Source organism: Strix aluco, chromosome 2 (assembly GCF_031877795.1).
Source record: "Strix aluco isolate bStrAlu1 chromosome 2, bStrAlu1.hap1, whole genome shotgun sequence".
Lineage (NCBI taxonomy): Eukaryota > Metazoa > Chordata > Aves > Strigiformes > Strigidae > Strix > Strix aluco.
The window spans coordinates 4,643,816-4,662,866 of NC_133932.1; the positions used below are offsets into that span (position 1 = coordinate 4,643,816).

General features: G+C 46.4%; 1 protein-coding gene across 4 annotated transcripts in view; it reads right to left on the reverse strand.

The window, feature by feature from the left end:
* Positions 1 to 1,904: 1,904 nt before the first annotated feature.
* Positions 1,905 to 19,051, reverse strand: part of ARHGAP31 (Rho GTPase activating protein 31) — a 63,445-nt gene continuing 46,298 nt past the window's right edge. For 3 of the 4 annotated variants that reach the window (XM_074808518.1, XM_074808538.1, XM_074808528.1), the window contains 6 exons: positions 17,293 to 17,491; positions 15,412 to 15,536; positions 12,548 to 12,607; positions 11,258 to 11,881; positions 10,604 to 10,923; positions 1,905 to 9,706 (listed from right to left, as the gene is read on the reverse strand). In XM_074808518.1, coding sequence (XP_074664619.1) covers positions 7,241 to 9,706; positions 10,604 to 10,923; positions 11,258 to 11,881; positions 12,548 to 12,607; positions 15,412 to 15,536; positions 17,293 to 17,491 — 3,794 coding nt within the window. In that variant the 3' untranslated portion in view covers positions 1,905 to 7,240. The remainder of the gene's footprint in view (positions 9,707 to 10,603; positions 10,924 to 11,257; positions 11,882 to 12,547; positions 12,608 to 15,411; positions 15,537 to 17,292; positions 17,492 to 19,051) is intronic. The other variant, XR_012621087.1, reaches the window with a different exon arrangement.

Consider the following 19,051-nt stretch of genomic DNA (forward strand, 5'->3'; position numbering starts at 1 on the left):
GTTCATCTCGCACTGCCATTTGCAAATAAGACATGAGAAAATAGGTTACCCGGTTTTATTATGGAATGAACCAAATGTTCTTAATACTCATGCTCTAGCTAACTTTGGGGGCATCAGGACTTGGCCAGGTCTAAACTTCACAGTTCCTGTTCATTTCTAAATCTTAACTCTGAAACTGTTCATCCTTTACCCTTGTGGTGAGACGTGTTCTTTGAGAAGTTTATTCTGCTCAGATGGAAAATTAACTCAGAGATCTCACTACCTTTCTCCACCTTGGCCACTATGATCCTCTTCTTTTTGCTGTTGTTGATGTCTTGTGCCAGCATGGCCTAAGTCTCCCCCACTGGGCTAAATTTCCTTCCGTGCACTACCTGCCTTCCCTTTGCTGCCAGTTGACATTTAGCTCCATCCACTGGGATACCAGCTACACATGTTCTGTGTCCCACAGCTGCTAGACTCTTGTGTTGCAAGGAGGATGCATGAGACACTGGTATCAAGTGCTCTTTGGTGCTGGGTTAGATTGTTTTCCGGTTAACAGTCAGTTTGGGAATTTGCTTGATCCTGCTTTTGGCTTAGCTGAAAGTATCCAAGAGGTAGCTGGTGCTTCCAATACAACCTACACAGATGTTTGTCCTGAGTCAGACTTGCAAACTCGTAGTGATGGGAAAGTGAGCAAAAGGAATTGGTTGGAATTGTGCCAAGCACTTCCACATGTTTGAGCACCCTGATTTAGGTCACGGTGCTGCGTGGAGCATGACTAGGTCTGCAGTGTGCCTTTTGCTTGATTTTTATAACCATGGGAATGCTGGGGGGCAGTTTGAGATTCTCCTCTTGTCTTATGGCCAACTCATTGCTAGACTCTGTGGCACAAAGAATGCAAAAATACTGTTTCTCAAACAGCACTAATGACTGGCTATGGCTAACAACAATTACAGAGGTCAACAGACATGGTTTTCTCTCCCACATTGTGTGCCAGTTGCCATGGTAAGCAGGAAGCACAGCCCAGGCATTTTCCTAAAGGGAAATTGAAGTCATGAAGGAGGTAGGAAAGGGAGTCAAGCCCTGAATTCAGCTGCTGAGTAGGAAAAAAAAGGTATTTCATTTAACGTAATGATTCATCTGTTTTTTAGGGAGAACAAAGAGCAGGCTGAACTGCAGGTTTGACTACTGGGGCTACAACCACAAGAACCCCTCTCAGGTTTTTTTTTCCCCCAAGGGTAGAATAACGGACGGATACTAATAATATTCACTTCCACACTACAGCTCAGAGACTGGATCAATGAGGGCACTGCAGGAATCCAGAGAACCAGGAAACTTAATTCATATTTTTTTTAAGTTCTTGCTTGTCCTTTACAAATCAACAGAAGTGCACGCACAATGCACCAGAGGCTTCATAATAATTTCTCTTGTTCCAGCTTGTCTTCCACTCTACAAGCATTGGGATCCCAAAGTATTTCTGTACTCTGCTCTGCGTTGCTCTACATTATCACAGGCAAGGCAGAATTCTGCAGGAGATGGGATAAATGGGAGGATGTGGTTGTGCATCACTGAAACTTCAGCCTGGAAGAACTAAAAATGGTAAGAAAAAAGATGAATTTTACCCTTGGAAATTTTAAAGCATTTCAGATAATGGTAATTCTACAGAAGTCTCCAAGCCCTCGCTTCATTTTCAGAGCTGCAGAGCGGCTGCAGCCTTCATAACCTCCCATCAGAAAACTGTGTGAACAGGCCCTAACCTTCATCCCCATAGTCAAAACTCAAACACAACTTAGTGCCCTGACCACTCACACAACAAAAGAAGGCCTCAAACTCCATGTCAGAGGAAGACAAATGCATTTGCACTTCATTCATAAACCAAATCCAGGAAAAAGAAAATGTTTCAAAACATCACTAGGGCACAGGTCTGTTTTTATAAAAACTCCAGTTTAATCTCATGGCTGAGACCTGGCAAAACATCTTTTTTTGGGTTTTTTGGGGGTTTTTTTGTGGCTGTTGGGTTTTTTTCTTTTTTTAAAGCAATAAGGCACAAAGGCAGGCAAGTCCACACAGAGAACAAAGCTTAACAAAAATACAATCCATCAGAGCTAGCAGGAGAAATAATCACAAACCAGGGCCAGTGGGATGGGGACAGTCCTTTTCACAGTGTCTGACTTCCAGCCCTTCCCTTGACCTGGCAGCAAATAGTATTTCAAAGGGGACCAGTCCCTGCAAGAACAAGATCTAAGGTCTGGGCTGCTGCATGGAGCCCTCAGGAAGCACTTGCCTCCTGCCATCCTTCCTTTCCAGGGCTGTTAAAGTCCAGCTCCATCTCCAGTTGAACTCAGTGGCAAGCTTTCCATTCCTTACTTGGAGCAGAATTAGTTATCACCAAGGCTTTACATTGATTAGGAGCAAGCAAAAACTAAACCAAATTGGGATCAGCTACAGCTTCTTCCCCACCCCTAGAGATTTACTTTTTTTTATAGAGATGGAGAGAAGAAAAAGGGACAACTGAAAAACCTGGGCATGCTTGAAGGGTACTATATGCTCCAGTAGATTGTTTGCATTTTCAAGGACCGAGGAGAAGCTTGTGGTAGAAAACTAAATCAGTCCTTGCACTCTGGTCTCCCCTGATCTCATCTCTTCTCTCCCAGGACATGATCTGGCTCAGGAAAGCAGATTCAGACCTTCTGCCCACCACAGATTATCCAGAACTCATTAGCTTCTCCATGGGCAAAAAGCCAGTTGATCTCACACCCTCGGTGCTACATAAATTGCAGCAGAAAACAGTTCCATGCATCAGCCCAAGTTTCACAGATGTGCAGGATTCTATTTAGGCAATTCCTTCATTTTAATTACATTTCCTTTTTAATATATTTATATAGAATGTTCTTTTATATATATATATATAAATTTAACACAATATTCACCACTACAGGCATTTCAGAATTCATAAAGAAAGAAAAAAGTTTGATTGCACCATTTGGACTCTGGCTGAGGGAAAATGTTGCAGGGCTTTATGGATGCTCTCTAATACAGACCTAAGTTCCTCTGAAGCTCTAAAGGTGAAAAAAGAAGTGCTTCAGTCTTTCTGAAGTGATAGCATTGGATGGACAGCCCAGAGGAATGTGGTTTATAAGGTGAAATATAATCCTCATTTCTGTTTACTCTGCTGCCAAGAAGGCAGCTCCCACATGAGCTAACATTATCCATGTCCCTCCTTTCCATCAGAGGATTCCCATCTTTGCCAGCCCAACCATTTCACTCTGAGCTACACTTGACAGAAGCTGCACAAAACCCCTGACTACATGGGAATAATAAATGAAATTTAGTCACTTGTCTCCCATTGGTAAAAGTCCACAAGCAACACATGCTGGTGATACCATATCAAGACTGAGACTAGGGCCATCTGCAAACTTGGGAATGGCCTTTACACTCTTCACAGTCTCAGGAGAATCAACATGTACTGCAGGGTCCCTAAAACCATCCTTGCAGAGCTGCAAATGGTGTGTGACAGTCTATTTAGGAAGGTCCTTTCCATAATGCCAAGAGTGACTGACTCAGCTCTCCTGTACACAAAACTTCAAATTCTGGGCCAGACCCATGTCTCATAAATCTGGTCTATCCTTCTCCATAATGCTTCACACACACAAAAATGAACAGAGCCAAAAAAACAAGAAAAAATAACCAAAATCCCTTTTTAAAGTCTCTAGTGTTGCAGGGTTGTGCTGGAGGGCAGGAGTTTGGTACCCTCAATGTACCACTGCAAAACCCTGAACTTCTGAAGTGCTTCCAGTCTCAGACTCAATCTGCTACTGCAGGATGGCAGAGGACAATCTAAGGGCTCTGAATGACATCAGGACATCAGCTGACCTCAGGAATGGATTAGTAAAGTTGGATCTCAGGAAGCTCCAACCACACAGTGAGCACCGTTCGATGGGAGATGGCTTCTGTCTTCTGGCTCTGTCCAACTATCAAGCTCCGGTCCTTGAAGCTGGCTGCAACTAGCAGTATCAACATGGATCTATCATCAAGCATTACCAACTCTGCAGGAGTCTGAGTCTGGAGCTGGGAATGGTGACTCCTATGCAGTGGTGCACTTTGCAACTAAGCAAGCACTCTTAGCTCTTAGCAGGATCTGGGGCTTTATCTCAGCGCTCTTGATACAAGCCCACTTGGGACCATAAAGCAATAGTGATGCGCCTGCATTAAGCCCACTTGGCTAGGCTCTTGGAAGTTTGATACATCAGCTGAAGGCTGGAGATTAAACTGTAGATAGAGATGGGATCGAGCTACAAAATAGAGATGTCATTACAGAATGTCTGCTTAATTAAAATCCAGGACCTGGATCTGAGTTCAAATTCTGAAACACCCTTAAAAAGTATAGTCTGGATACAGATTTTAGCTGAGGCTGATCTTTAATATTAAAGTAAAGATTTCTAATAATTTTCTCTTTCAGGAGTTTCACCACTTATGCCAAAAGCGCTATTACTTACTGGAACGCTGTTAAGAGTTGAGACAGTGTATTATATACAAATTGCCAGACCTCATTTCTTGCTCATAGATCATCTTATATGAGAATAAGGAGGGGAAAAAAATAAAAGGAACAGTTTTAAGGTGCCAAGGTTTCATCACATTTTCTTTTTCTTTTGATACATTACTTCGTGAGCTTCTCTGGCTCCATTCCAGATGCCTTGGCAGTCAAAACTTCTAGGAACTGAGAGAATATAAATCCCTGTCCAAAGTAAACTGTTTTGTTGACGCCAAAAAAACCTAGGCATCATTTCCACAATTTTTACTTTCTCTAAAGCCTTACCACAATACCTTGTATCGCACCTTCCCAAGTCATTTGCCATTAACCCAGCCATGGTGGTTAAAAGCTTTCGCATGAGGCAGTAAAAAAGGCATTTGGGTGCCATGTAAATGCAGTGCAGAGCTGTGTTAACTATGAGGAGCACAGAGGACTGGCAATCCCCTAGTTTTATTGGGAGGCCCAACAGGCATCTTGTGGTCTGGGAGGATAATACAATTGTCATGAAGTTGCATGTTCTGGACTTGGCATTCACGGCTTGCCCAGGAAAAGCATAGGCTGACATCTCTGAGAGAACATGGACCCAAACAAGAACTCCAGGGTCTTGTCTGGTTTAATATTCTCCTTCAACAAAACTGACAGCACAGACTTAGTTCTCTGCTCTGTTCTCTCTTATAGGGCATTATGCACAAATGAGGAGTACAATGGGGAGGATCAAAGACTGCAGCTGGTGACAGGGAAAGGCCCTCTTGGTTTTTCATGCTCCCTTTGGATATGGCAGGAGAAAATTCTGCTGAAGATACATTCCTTGCCTTTGTGGGCCCAGAACTTCTCAAAAGTACTCTGGCATCTCTCCCCTTTAGCAATCAAAGAGTGCAGAGAAAGCACCATACAGGCTCTGGGCCCTCCAGCCACAATGACACTAATGGAGTGACACATTCAATACAGACCAGGAGCTCATGGATTGAGTTTGCTAACAATTTGAAAATGCCAGTACTTCAGAAAAAAAAGCCCTAAACATACATCCATTGGGAAATTCTGACTGACACTCCTTGCGGTGGCTATAGCACTTCCTACCAGATGCTTAGCTACTGCTTAAACTATAGCCCATAATAACCATCCGAGGGCCTACAGACTCAGACATCTCCGTGAATGATGGCCCCTGCAAGCACCATTACAAGGACAATCTCAGTGCTGGCAGCAACACCTGTGTTCCCGTCTCCTCCGTAGTCACTAGTGACACTTAAATTGCAGAGAGAGCACAGGCTGTACCTGACTTGGCAATCGCCCACAGTCACATACCCGGCAATAGATGAGCCTGCGGTGAATGTAGAGTTAGAGGCTTTATAAAGGAAGCTTTAATTCTATTCCCACAGCAGCTGTTGCTTATATGAACGTGTATTTGCCTGTAACAATAACGGCCCTTCAGGAGAGAGTTTAATTCACTTCAAATCCACCTCTCAGGATATTGTTCATGATCTGTTCTGCAGTCCCACAAATCATCCTCTTTACCACACTCTTAATCAATCTGAAAGCACTGAGGGCCAGGGAGGTGACAACCAGCCATGATCTCAAAGAAACAGTGTAAAATCAGAAGCAGAGGAAGTTTAAAGGAAGAAGAAGCACCTGGGGACATGCCACACAGTGGCAATGAAAGACCAAGGGTCAAAGATATGTCAGTCAGGGTGCAAGAGGACAATAGCCCAAGGACGTGCAGATCAGAAGATCCTCTTGTTTTTCTCTGCTGTTGGCAGTGTGGAGCACAGCTGGAGATAGTTTCAGAGGTGTCATCTGGCTTTAAGCAATGATGAAAATAGTTGATACTGGCCTTTGCTGTGAACTTATCTTTGCTTTCATTGACACCAGCCTGAGAAGTCTCTACCACTGGACAGCCAGCCGCACACTCATTCCCCAGCCACACAGATCTTGTCTGCCCAAGGAAGGTGTGGCTGAGCACAATAAAACTCACAAGCAGGAATTGGAAGATTAAAAGAAAAACTAGGCGTTTCCTGTCCAGCTACTTTCATTCCAGCTCTTGCACATGCTGGAAAGAGCACATCTTTGATGCAAGGACAGAGCGGGAGGCAGCGCCTTCAGGTTGTATGTTTGTCACTGGAACATCCTTGGATGTCTCACAACCTGCATGACTTGCTCAAGCCAGCTTCGCCTTCCTCTTCAGCTATCCCCAGCCTCCTGTACTGTTTATTTGCACTGTCTAAATCAGACAACAGAGATAGATAGGCATGGTCCTTTACTGGTGTCTGGAAAACAATGAAAGGAGGTCCCAAACATCTGGACTTACCTCCTCAGCAGATACTGTGCCCCTGCGCCCTGGGCTGCAGTGCTTTGGAACAGTGTTTCCTCCCAGCCCTATTTTCTAATTATACCAAGATTTATTTTTCCTTTTTTCTATAGGGAGGATGAGACTTTCACAAGGCTTGTTAGACAATAAGTATGAGGAAATGCAAGTTCCTTGGTACTGGCTTACAAAAAAAAAAAAAAAAAGCAGACTGTGAGGGACTAGGTAGGGGTGAGAAAGGGAAGGAAAAGCAAGGCAAAAAGACTATGACCCTCCGTAGCAAAATGCTTTTCAGGAAACCGTAAAGAATTCAGGTCCATCTTGCACAAAATAGTTATAACAACAGAGGCAGTATAACAACAATGGCAACAGAGTTGGTCTCGGACACTCCCATCCCATCCACCATGGAAAAAGAGTAAGAGAAGCAGTTGCTATTCAATCTGCCTCCCACTTCGTCCATCCAGAATCACAGAGCGCCTCTGGGGCTGGTAAAAGCAGCTGGTAGAAGTCTCCAGTCTTTGGCCATTCTTGGGGATGGTCATTTTGTTCCTCAGCGTCACCCCCTCAGGTGTTGTCCGCGAAGTCTCAGACAGATCGCCACAAATGGGGCTCGAAGAGGTGGTCAGAGTGGGGCTCCTTATGGGTGATAACAACACCCTGGAGTCTGCTGAAGAGGAGGGGTGGTCCATAATGGGGAAGGGGGGACTGAAGAGAATCAGACTCTGGGGCCTCCCAGGCCTAGATCTATAGGAAGGCTTGGAGAACCCTGATGGCCTCTCCATCTTTGAGGACTGTGGGTTATCTCCAGCTGTCTCCCCCTCAGAGGTGCGCTTTCGGCGCAGAACAGGGACATCCAGAGCGGGGTAATGACTGGACTGAGATGGCTCCAGTGGAGAGCCAAGGCTGCTGTGCCAAGGACAGGCTGAGTCCTTTTGAGCTGGGTCACTGTTTTCTTTCTCTGCTTTGGCTTTCTTCTCTGTCAGCGGGCTCTTGGGGGCTTCCAGGTGGCTCCATGCCACCCTTTGAGTCTGCCTGATGGCCTGCTTGGCTTCTGCTTCCTTCTTCTCAGCCGGTGGAGCGGCGTTCTGAGCCTGCAGGGGTTGGGGGATCTGGGTGTACTGAATCTTGGGTGGTATCACGGGTACCGCTCTAGCCTGGCACATCTTAATCATGAAGGAGGTCCTGACCGCTGACACGCTGACGGGAGCAGAGTTACGACGGCCAGTGGTGGCATGGGCCACTGCCAGGTAATCCAAGTCTAGATCCACGTGGGCACTGAAGTGAGACCCCCAGGAAACGCCTTTACTGGCAGCAGGGCAGGCAGTCGGCAGGGATGGGACAGAATCACTGCTTTTTACTTCCTTCTGCCCGCACAGGAGGTTCCCAGGGGCAGAGGGCATGGACAGGCTCTCGAATGCGAACAAATCTGAGGCTGGAAGGAGTGAATCCAAGTTGAGGGATGATGGTCTAGTCTTTACTTTGCGAGGTGTTTCTTCACCTTTATTACTCAGCTGTGACTCAGTGGCAGAGCACAATGCTTTGGTGACAGTATTGTCACCCAGGGCAGTGTCTTGAGACATGGATAACTCCTCCTTTGTGTTCTTCACCTGTGAAGAACTGCCTGGGCTATTTTGGTGTGGTAAAGACAGCTCAGGCTTTGAGCTCCAAGGGTTTTCTCTGCTCACATTCACTTTCTTTTCCTCTGGCTCTGAAAGAGGGATTCTGAAGAGTCCTTCCTTCTCAGTTGGTGCTTCCTCCCTGCTGAGGGGGTACCTCATCTCCTCAAGTTTTGAAGGTTCTTCTGGAGAACTTGTGCCATTCTCATCTTGCTTAGCTTTGCTCAAACTAGAGGGTGAGATGGGTTGTGTTTTGGGCAGCTCACAAGTCACTGGCAGAATGTCACTGCATGGTTGTCGCTGGTCAGTGGCATCTATGAAAGAGAATGGGATAGTCCACAGACTCATCACTGTGTCTTTGCTGTCCAGGGAGAGGCTGCGACTGAATCGTGGTCTAAGAGAAAGTCCTGTCTCTGTTCTCTGGCTCTGTGGCTGAAACTCCTGTATCATCTTCTCCTGAATGTCCTTAAAGGTGGGGGAATGGAGTGGGCTTGTAACCCACTGGTGATCCTCCCATGGCTCCACAAGCTCTAAGCTCTGCACAATATCTGTCCAGGTATCCTCATCATCCTGGTCACCAGCATCATGGGTTCTGCTAATAGCATTGCCCTCCTTCAGCTCCTGGATTCCAGCTCCACTCAGTGCCTTGGAGGTGAATGTGTCCCTTTCATCAGTGGTCAGTATCTCGGGCTTCTCCCTCTGAGTCTGGACTCTGCTAATATCATCCTTTTCCCTCTGCAGCTGGCAAGTGCTATCTTTTTCTCTCCCTGACTCTGGACATGCTCCTTTGGAACAAGAAAATTCATCACTTGGGGAAACCTCATTAAATTCTGATTGACTACGAAGCTTCCAGTCCAGTGGAGGAGTGAAGCATTCACTCTTGCTCTCCACCACTGGGTGGTCGTTCTTTGGAGCTGCTGTGCCAGTAGAGAGAGTACCCACTTCGGGTAGGGCTGAAGCACAACTCTGCTGTGCAACCACGTCAGACTGGCAGTTGTGGAGGCTGTCTTGTTCCATGCCAGCAGCACCAAATAAAGGCACCTGAGTTGTCATCTGTGGTGTTCTGCTTGCTGATTTCTGCTGAGACAGTGTTGGACTCTGCCCCGGCCCAGAGGAATAGATATCTGTTTGTACTGAAGAAGAGGATTCAGAAATTAGGCCCGTCTTGGGGACAGATGCTGGCAAGAGCAAGAGCTCCTCTTCAGGTTCGATAATTTTCAGTTCCTGCTGTATCTCTGGCCACAGTGGCTCTAGAAGGGCATTCCCAGGGTCCTCCTCTGTCTGAAAAACAGAAGAAATGACATGACCTGGCAGCTCACAACTTACCAGTAAATACCCCTTCATTTTTCTCAAACCACCCTCTTAGAATAGACAGGCTCCTGGATGAGCACACTCTTGGGTACAGAAACACAGACATGCATACTACTACCAGTTCAAGAAAGGAAATACGTCTATAAACAAGTGGGTTATGGAGGAGAAGATCTGATGTGTAGCCAGAATTAAGCCTGGACAGATATGCTGAAAGAGTGAGGTGAATGAGTAGCTGGAATGTCTCAGCCTGTTTCTCGGCTCTTCCCATTCAGGCTCAGTTGGCCTTGCCAGAGGATCTGCATTCCCAAATCACACACAAACTGGAATGAATAATCTATTCAAGGAGCCATGCCAACAGATCTTTAAATAGCTGTCCAGAGATGAGTATCGCTGTAAGAAACTTGGTGAAAAAGCTCTGCTAGAGATACAGATGAGGCAAAAATAATAATAATTTTAAAAAAGGATGTAGAGAATGGAAGAAAAAAGGACTGTTCAGGCTGTCCAGGACAAATGGGACAGCAAAAATAGAAGGAGAATTCAGAGACCATGGGTCAAAATGCTCAGACATCCAGACAGTCTCACATCTGGAGAGTCTCAGAGAAGACATTGTACTGACTGCAATCAGATAGTTACAGGAAAAGAAGACCAAAAGGGGACAGTATGTAGTTGTGTGAAGGTAAATCACCACATGGTATTTGTAGGTGGTTGTGTAAAGGTAAATCAGTACATGGTCAATTCTTGACCCTGCGTAGCCTAGGTCATAGACTGAGTTTTCATGACTACAAACACACAACGAAACTTTAAACAACCTCCCAGTCACCACCATGACATTGTCCCCCATCTTTTTTCTCATGTCTTCTTCCTTACCACATCTCTTAAGCACAACCCTTCTTCTGTCTTAGCTGTCTCGATCTCCTGGTGGTCACAGCTGCCTTCTGAGGAGACATCCTTCATCTTGAGTTGTCCTTGCTCTGCCTTGTCTTCAGGGAGTGGCCCTGTATGAACCTCTGAGGCTGGTGTTTGTTCCAAGGTGGGACTCTGCTCTGAGGACTGCTGGGGGCTGCTGGTGCTGCTCATGCAGCTGCTTTGCTCACATAACGTCTCCTGATTTTCTGCTGCTGGAGTTTCTGCTGGAGTTTCTAAGGACTCGGGTTTCCTGGCTGCCACCAGCTCCTCAGTGTGAGAGCCTGGATCAGAAACACAAATGAACGATGTAACTATTTGTGACTGAAAACATGTGCCCTGAGACAAAGTGGTGCTGTTTCAACCCAATGCCAACTAACAAAGCTAAAGAGCAGCCTCCGGGCACAACAGGATGTTACTGGGAGGCCACCCACCTCCCCAGTCTCATTATTGCAACAAGCACCAACCTGACCTGCTACCATCAACACCCACCCTGCTACAGCTTGGTCTCTTTCCTGCCACAAGAGCAGGCTGGAGCAACCTCCACGCCACCGAGCTGCAGGGCACATCCCGTAGCCCGACAGAGGTTCCACATCACCCTCCTTAACACATTTTTACCTCTGGATGCTGCCACTGGCAGCGTGGGCCCCGGCTGTTTCTCCTTCCGCTCTGGTGCCTGCTCTGTCCTCGTGTGGGTCCCCACTTCCAGGGCAGAGGGGCTCGTGCTCTCGGCCACGAGGGAAGACAGTTCCTCTAGGCTGGAGAGGGAAAGCTTCTCCTTGGCAGGCACACGGCATGGGGTGCTGTTAGTGCTGATAACTGCGGATACCCGCAGGGGAACAGAGACGGCGAAAGGCTCGGAGATGTTCAGGGCTTTCCTCTGGTGACGAGGGGAGGCCTCCAAGGGAAAGAGGCTGCTTGGGAAGCCTGACTTGGCGGCTGCTTCAGAAGTGTAGAACATGCGGCCGCCTTTGGGGGAAGTCTGCTCATTTTCAGCATCCTCTGCCCGGAAGACCTTCAGCTGCTCAGGGGGTGACTTTGCCTGCGGTGTCCGGGGAGGACCTTTCTCCCCACTCAGGTCTGAGCTTCCTTTGGCCCCCATGGCAGATCGTTCTTGCTCCCACTCACTCTCCTTGCTGAGGTCATATGAGCTGCCTGTGCCTCCTGTCCGTATCTTCATCACCGGAACAAAAAACCCTCCAGTAGTCACTGTCCTCTTGAATCTGCTCTTTTCATCCTCCCCTAGAGATGGGAAGATAGGAGAAAGTCAGTGGGAAGCAAAGCACTAGCAAATAACCTTTCTCTGTGAGAAGCCCTCTTCAATCCCTCCAGGGATGAGTCCTGCCCTGGTGAACACCCACATTTCCCCAGAGAGGTGGGCACAGCAGGCACTGGAGACCTTCTGGGCTCCAGCCCAGGGGCCTTCTTTAAACTGGGCAGGCAGGGCTGGATAGGATGCCCTCCGGTGGAAATCACCTAAGACTTTTATTAGAGGCCCCCCTCAATCACACGCAGCCAAGTCTTGGGCTAGCATGCATTGCCCACAAAGATCACAGCTCCAAGCTTTATTGGATTATTGCAAGCACTTTTCACTTATGAATGGGAATTTTGTGCCCAGAATAACCAAGAATGAAATCGAAGGAATCCCACTGCTAATAAAGATGCAGCTAGGGACAGTGGTAACTCTCAGGTGCATGCACCAACATAAAAGACACAGAAAGGGGTTAAAAATGCATGCACACAGAGGTGGGGGCACATGTCAGCAGCCATGGCACAAGCATACAGAGATACACAACAGGGTGAGATAGGCAAAGAAACAGACCACTGCAGCCATGCAAGCACAGGGGAAAGCTGAGAACGCAGACGTGCAATCCTTCACCCTTACAGTATAGTCTGTTGGTGTCTCACCTTCAACTGGCAGGGAACACAGCGAATCCATGCTCTTCGCAGGACGAATAGTTGCTTTTTCTGTGGAAAATGAGTTTTAGAAGAAGGCTTCAGTTCCTGTGGCTTTGCAGGTTTCACCCCGTAAAGACCAAAGGCTACATATAGATGGACACACCAGGCAGACATCAAAGTTATTTTCCATTTCCAAGCATTCCCCACTCTGTATCCACGCCACACGGCATCTTACCCACAACACTTGTCCACGCAGCTGGGCATCTGCTAGCACTAACAACAGCTTTGCACCTGCTGGACATGTGGAGAGCTATACTTAACCCAGCCAGTCAACACCATCTCCGCTGTGAAGCAGTTAAACATCCCCAAAGCTGTTATGCGCCACTGTCCTCCCCGATCAAGTCAGGCTATTGGTTGCAGGGACTTTTTAACTAAACTGACACAAATGCCTTCTCACCTCTCGTTCCTGATAGCAAATGTTAGGTTATTTTTACGTTGCACTCCCAGGCTCTTCTGCTGGCATGAGCATACCCTGCCTCCAGCAAGCACTCCGGGAAATTTATGAGGGCAGTAAGCAATCTATTGTCCTGGTCATCCTCAGTGAACTTGCTTGTCCAGAGACAGGCTGCCATTTGTCACCAGACACTCTACAGGTCTGTTCCTGAGAGGTTTTGGAAGCATGTAGCTGTTACCACCTTGAAAAGGGGAGATGGGAGAAATGTAGCTGGCAAGGAAGACAAGTTAGTCTCTGGCAGCCCAGCAAGGATCCATGGAGCTCTGGAAAATGTCTGGGAGCAAAGTTTGCTGTTTACAGTGTTGCACAAAGTAGGTAAGGCAGAAAGTGAGCAGGCTGGTTGGACTTCATTTGTTTATATAATTGAGGCTTCTGGGACTGACTTTCACGTGAGCATAGGAGAAACTCCAGCTACTTTTTGCATTTATATGAAGTCCTGGCTACCTTTTACATTCATATGGCATGATGTCTTGAGCACTGGCTCACTTTCCCGGAGGAACAGAATTCAAGCTGTGGAGCTTGCATTTTCTGTGACTTGCAGACTTGGGTGCATGGACACAAACTGTGTTATAGCATGTGCTGAGTTTCAACAGCAAGTTCATCTGTTTCCTCACATTAGGCTGTAAGCAGAGAGCACACAAAAATACAACATGGCAGCGCTAAAGCACTGCTTCTCAAAAACACTACTTCAGTGCCTAAATCTCTGCACACGTTAGTGTATTTGTGTGTCCTGCTGGAGAAAATGTGCAGCCTCCTGTCACTCGGTACTGTGCTTGGAACACGGCTCAGCCCCCACCATCACTGGGCTCCAGTCATTCCTCGGCATCCTTGGGTTAGCACTATTTTGGGACAGAGTATTCCTTATCAAAGCGAGGAGGTGAACCCATGATCAAAATAGGATGGAGAGCTATTTTGAGGTATGCCCTGGGCACCCTATGTGAGGCCATCTGTACCTGCAAAACATGGGGGAAGGCAGGGGTCCAAAAAGAACTGGATCCAGCATTTGGCTTCACACTCACTTCTGATCCAAGTACAGCCTCTCTTATATGTGGTGGTAGGTAATGTTGCCAACATTAATTATTTTATTTTAAGTCTTGTGATGTTTGGTAGGGCTCCTCCAAACACCAGCTGCTGGAATCATGAGATTATCTAAAAAAACTTCCAACTTCATCTTCTTTTTAAAAAGTAAATTACTTTAGATACTAAAAAAATCTAGGACATATAAACCTGAAACACTTCTTTAGAACTCAGGTAAAAAAGGGTATGCTTTCCTTTAAAAACTGTGATTATTCTTAAGTCAACTTCATGTTTTTAGAACTTGAGTCATCATTTCTGAACACTGGGAATTGGCACTGCCATGTGATTTTCTAGGAAGCAGAATGTTTAAGAGATTGCTGCTCAGGAGGGGCTAGAATTTGGGATTACAGCCAGGAGAAAAGACTACTTTTTTCTTGTAAATTCTGCAGAAGTAATAGCTTCCCTCAAAGTGCTGAGAGCCAGGAGCCATAGGAACTTCTGGTGCCTTGTTTTTCACAAAGGCACTGAACACAGTTGGTTCTTTAATGCTCTTTAGTGGAAGGAGAGCCTGCAAGGACAGTCATTCACCCAGTGCCATGTAAGGAACATCAGGAGCTGGAATCTGGCTGGGCTGGAAGAGTGGACTAATCCAAACCTACATAGCATTTCTTAGTTCCCAAGCTTGACAGATGGGCAACAGGAACCTGTTTATCACATACCAAAATGTAATATTTACTGTAGCTGTCTGGCATATCCTCCTGAAAGGGTGCTTCTCGCCATCACAGAATCATTTATGTTGGAAAAGACCCTTGGGATCATCGAGTCCAACCCTCAGCCCTACTCTACAAAGTTCTCCCCTACACCATATCCCCCAACATCTCATCTAAACGACCCTTACACACACCCAGGGATGGGGACTCCACCCCCTCCCTGGGCAGCCCATTCCACTCTCTGACCACTTTTTCTGTGAAAAATTTTTTCCTAACATCCAGTCTAAACCTCCCCTGATGCAGTTTAAAGCCATTCCCTCTTGTTCTATCACTAATCACCTGTGAGAAGAGACCAGCACCAACCTCTCTACAATGTCCCTTCAGGGAGCTGTAGAGAGTGATGAGGTCTCCCCTCAGCCTTCTCCTCCTCAAACTAAGCAGTCCCAGCTCCTTCAATCGCTCCTCATAAGATTTATTCTCTGATGTTGATGAAACCAGGCAACAAGCATGACCCCGTTAGACTATGTCAAGTCTAATGGTGTAAGTGTCACGTGGATACAGGTTGCCCATGCTATCAATATTGCAGGAAAAAGCTGCAGAGAGAAATATTTAACTGAAAAGTGTGTTCTTACCAGAGAGCTTCTGTGCCCTTACGAAGACACTCCCATTTCGACTCAGTTTAGACTTTGATTCTGAGCCTGAACGGCCCAAGTTAAATATCGACTTCCATTTCTTGGACTTGGTAGATAATTTTCTCCTGGAAGGAAAAAGGGCTCAGAAGGTTTCCAAACCCTAGAGACTATCCCACAAAAGCCTCTGAGCTCTCTCCCCTCAATGCTGTCCCTCTTTTCTTCTCACACCTCTTTCAATTCTAAGGCATGCAAGGCAGAGCTGCACAACCAACTCTTGCTTTTCTGTAAGTGATTTATCTGTATTGCTGATTTAAGCATGTCATGGATGGAAAGACATCTAAGCCAACTCCTCAGAGAATTGGCTCTGGCATCATGCTACAGCAACTGTGATTGAGCAATCAACCATGCTCGTCTCCAGAGAGGAGAGGTTTCCGAGGCTAGAATGATCTTGCAATACAGTAAAGAAAAATTGCCTTTTTAACAGATTTTAATTGACAGAATGAAAGATAAATTCCAGAGAACTGATGGTACTATTGCTTAGTGCCCAAAGCTAATCTTTAAAGTCCATGTGTCTTATAGTTTTTATGAATTTGCAAAAATAAAAGGATCCCTTAATACAAACTAGCTATTAATGCTTCTCAGGCCAACATTAATTTAATCATAGGTATTATATGATCATGTGCAAGTATAATGTACTAGCCAAAAAGGAGGAGGCTTAAGGGAATTAAATCAATTTCTTGTAACTGTCAGAGGAAGTGGGACACCAGTTCCCTGTGACTCTTTGGAAATTCCAGCTTTTAAAAGAAAGAAGCTGGTACTCCTGAAGCCAGTTTTCTTCTATGCATATTACTGCATGAAACTCTGTTTCAGTTCCTTCACATACCCATTCTGACTCCTCCTTCAATCTCCCTTTTTCCAGAGCAAGAAGAACCCTCTTATCTCCTTGTCTTGCTCTCCATAATGGGCTTTCTACCCCCATAGTTCTGCTTTTCTTTCAGATCAGTACTCAGAAGAGCACAAATCAGTCCTACAAAGAGGATTAGTATATTAGGGATAGGACTGTTCCTTTCAAGTGAGAAAGAAAAAAGGACTCTAGAGGGGCAATACACCCTTTTGTCTTAAGCTGGTTATCCACTTGCCAGTATTCTATTAGATGGCTTCTTTTTGCTTTAATATATCAACTGCAAATAAATATCTTTGCTTCAGTGCTTTATAGGTCAGTAGATTAATGAACCTCCTGCTGCAGAGGCTATAATCTCTCAGAACCAGGCAGTAGAGTGGCCATATATTAACAGATAGATAGACCAATAGATAAATACTTATGCTGGGCAGCAGTGCCAACAACTGCAGCAACCTCAGCTGAAATTGGACTCTTCTCCTGGCATAGGCATAGGTGGCATAGGTGCCACTATGTAAGTATCTCTCCATGCTAGGAGTGAAAATTCACCTTACTGCTCAGCTATGAGTGCAGAGGAACCTGAAGAATAATGAAGCTGAGCAGGTCAATGTCACCAGGCGTGCTGTGGAGCGGCCGCCAGCAGGTGGAACTCCTAGGAGAGCTGTGTCTAGACCTGCTCCACCACTTCAGCCCAAGTTTAGCCAATTCCTGAGCTATGATGCAAAGACAATGAATTCCTCCTGCAGGAGGTCGGCGAGGTTCTGCCCTGATGGAGGCATGAGGACTAGTGGAGCTCAACAACTGCAATGCTTCTCAGGAGCAGCTGTGCCTCTTTTGAGAAGGGGACACAATTTCCTTTCGATGGTGGCTGTAGATTCATGCGTGCAGGTGTGGGGGTATCACGCTAACAAAAGTCTCATTCCCGATCATGCTGAGGAACCTGCATTTTTTTGTTTGCACTTCACAGTCCTCTTGGTACTTACTTGCTGTCAGGGAGGTCAACAACTGTGTGGAAGAGGGACCCCGTTACGGGGACAATTTCAGGCAAGCTGTTCTCTCGTCTCTCCTTCCGAGCAGGGTGGGAGGCAGACAGACTCCGTGCCTGCGCTTCTTCCAGGCTCACCAGTTTCATCGGCAGGGAGGCCGAGGGGAGGGTCAGACTTTTCACAACCGATGCGCTTTCTGAAAAGCAAGAAAATACATTCCAGCCCGGGGTGAGGAGAGACGAGAGCAAGAGCTTTATGTCTTTATTTGACAGGAACATCTCCTGCAGAGCAGGGAAAGGAGCAGCACGTGCAGGGAGAGAGGCTTTATGTCAGATAAGTCTTCCATCTCCCCAGCAACCTTATCCTTCTGAGTGCATTCCCAGCAGGGGCCACACTCACTAGCCAAAGGCTGCGTTGCACAGACTTGCTGCCTCTGCTGTAGACACTTCGGTGTGAAAGAGCTGTCTCTGAAAACCACCAGGATTCATACGTTCCCCTTTCTTCTCTCCTTCGCTCCCCAGATTTTGGAGGAGTTCAGTCCCCGATCCAAACCTGGTGCCTAATTCTTTGTCTCACTTCCACATCTTTCTCCTCATCTTGTTCCAGGAAGGGGGACTGTTCTAAAAACCAGCATTACTTTACCTTCATAATGCATTTCAGGGCTATAGAAGGCAGTGTGACAATAGCCCTGGGAACTGAAGGTCTCAGTTTACATGGGCAGTGGCAAATCCAACTTTCCGTATGCCACCCCAACAGGTCTGTCCTAAACAGATCACCTCAACGTTCATGAAGGAAGCGCAGGCTCTGGAGTCCAACCAGTACTTAGCCCTGCTGCTGAAGCAGGGTGCGAGCCACTGCCTGTGCAGAGGGGCTGGGTGAAGGGGCACTTTCCCACTAAGAAATCAACTGGGACCATCAACATGTTCCTCTCTTGACTTCATACAGCTGTTAAAAGCCAGCGGTGTTCAACTGTCCTGCTTTTGGCTGGGATAGAGTTAATTTTCTTCCTAGTAGCTGGTATAGTGCTGTGGTTTGGATTTAGTGTGAGAATAATGTTGATGACACACTGATGTTTTAGTTGTTGCTAAGTAGCGTTTACCATAACTTAAGGATTTTTCAGTTTTCCATGCTCTGCCAGCAAGCAGGTGCACATGTAGCTGGGAGGGAGCATGGCCAGCACCATGTGATGATCAGTGTATAAAGTGGAGGGAGTTGGCTGGGGGTATCGCTGCTTCGGTATCGGTTAGTGGGTGGTGAGCAATTGCATTGTGCATCACTTGTTTTTTTCTTGGTTTTTCTCTCTTTCTTTTTTATTATATTCATTTTCATTACTATTATTATTGTTATTATATTTTTATTATTATATTCTATTTTATTTAGTTATTAAACTCACGAGTTTTACTTTTTTTCTTTTTTTGATTCTCCTGCCCATCCCACTGGCACAGGGTAGGAGTGGGCGAGTGGCTGCCTGGTGCTTAGTTGACGGTTGGGGTTAAATCACAACATGAGCACTTACCAAACTTGGGCCAGCTTTGGGCCAGTGACCTGCAGCACAACCAGAAGCCAAGGAATTTACTAGCCAGTGTTTCACTACAATGCTTAAGTCAGTACGGGAGAAGTTCCTCACTCCATGCCTACTGCCAGGGCACAAATAAGAGCATAGGAATGGCACCCACACCACCAGAGCAGAGGTGTTACAGGTTGAGCAGGGCACAGCACTTGAAATGCAGGCTCCAGGGACAGACTAGCAGAGAGT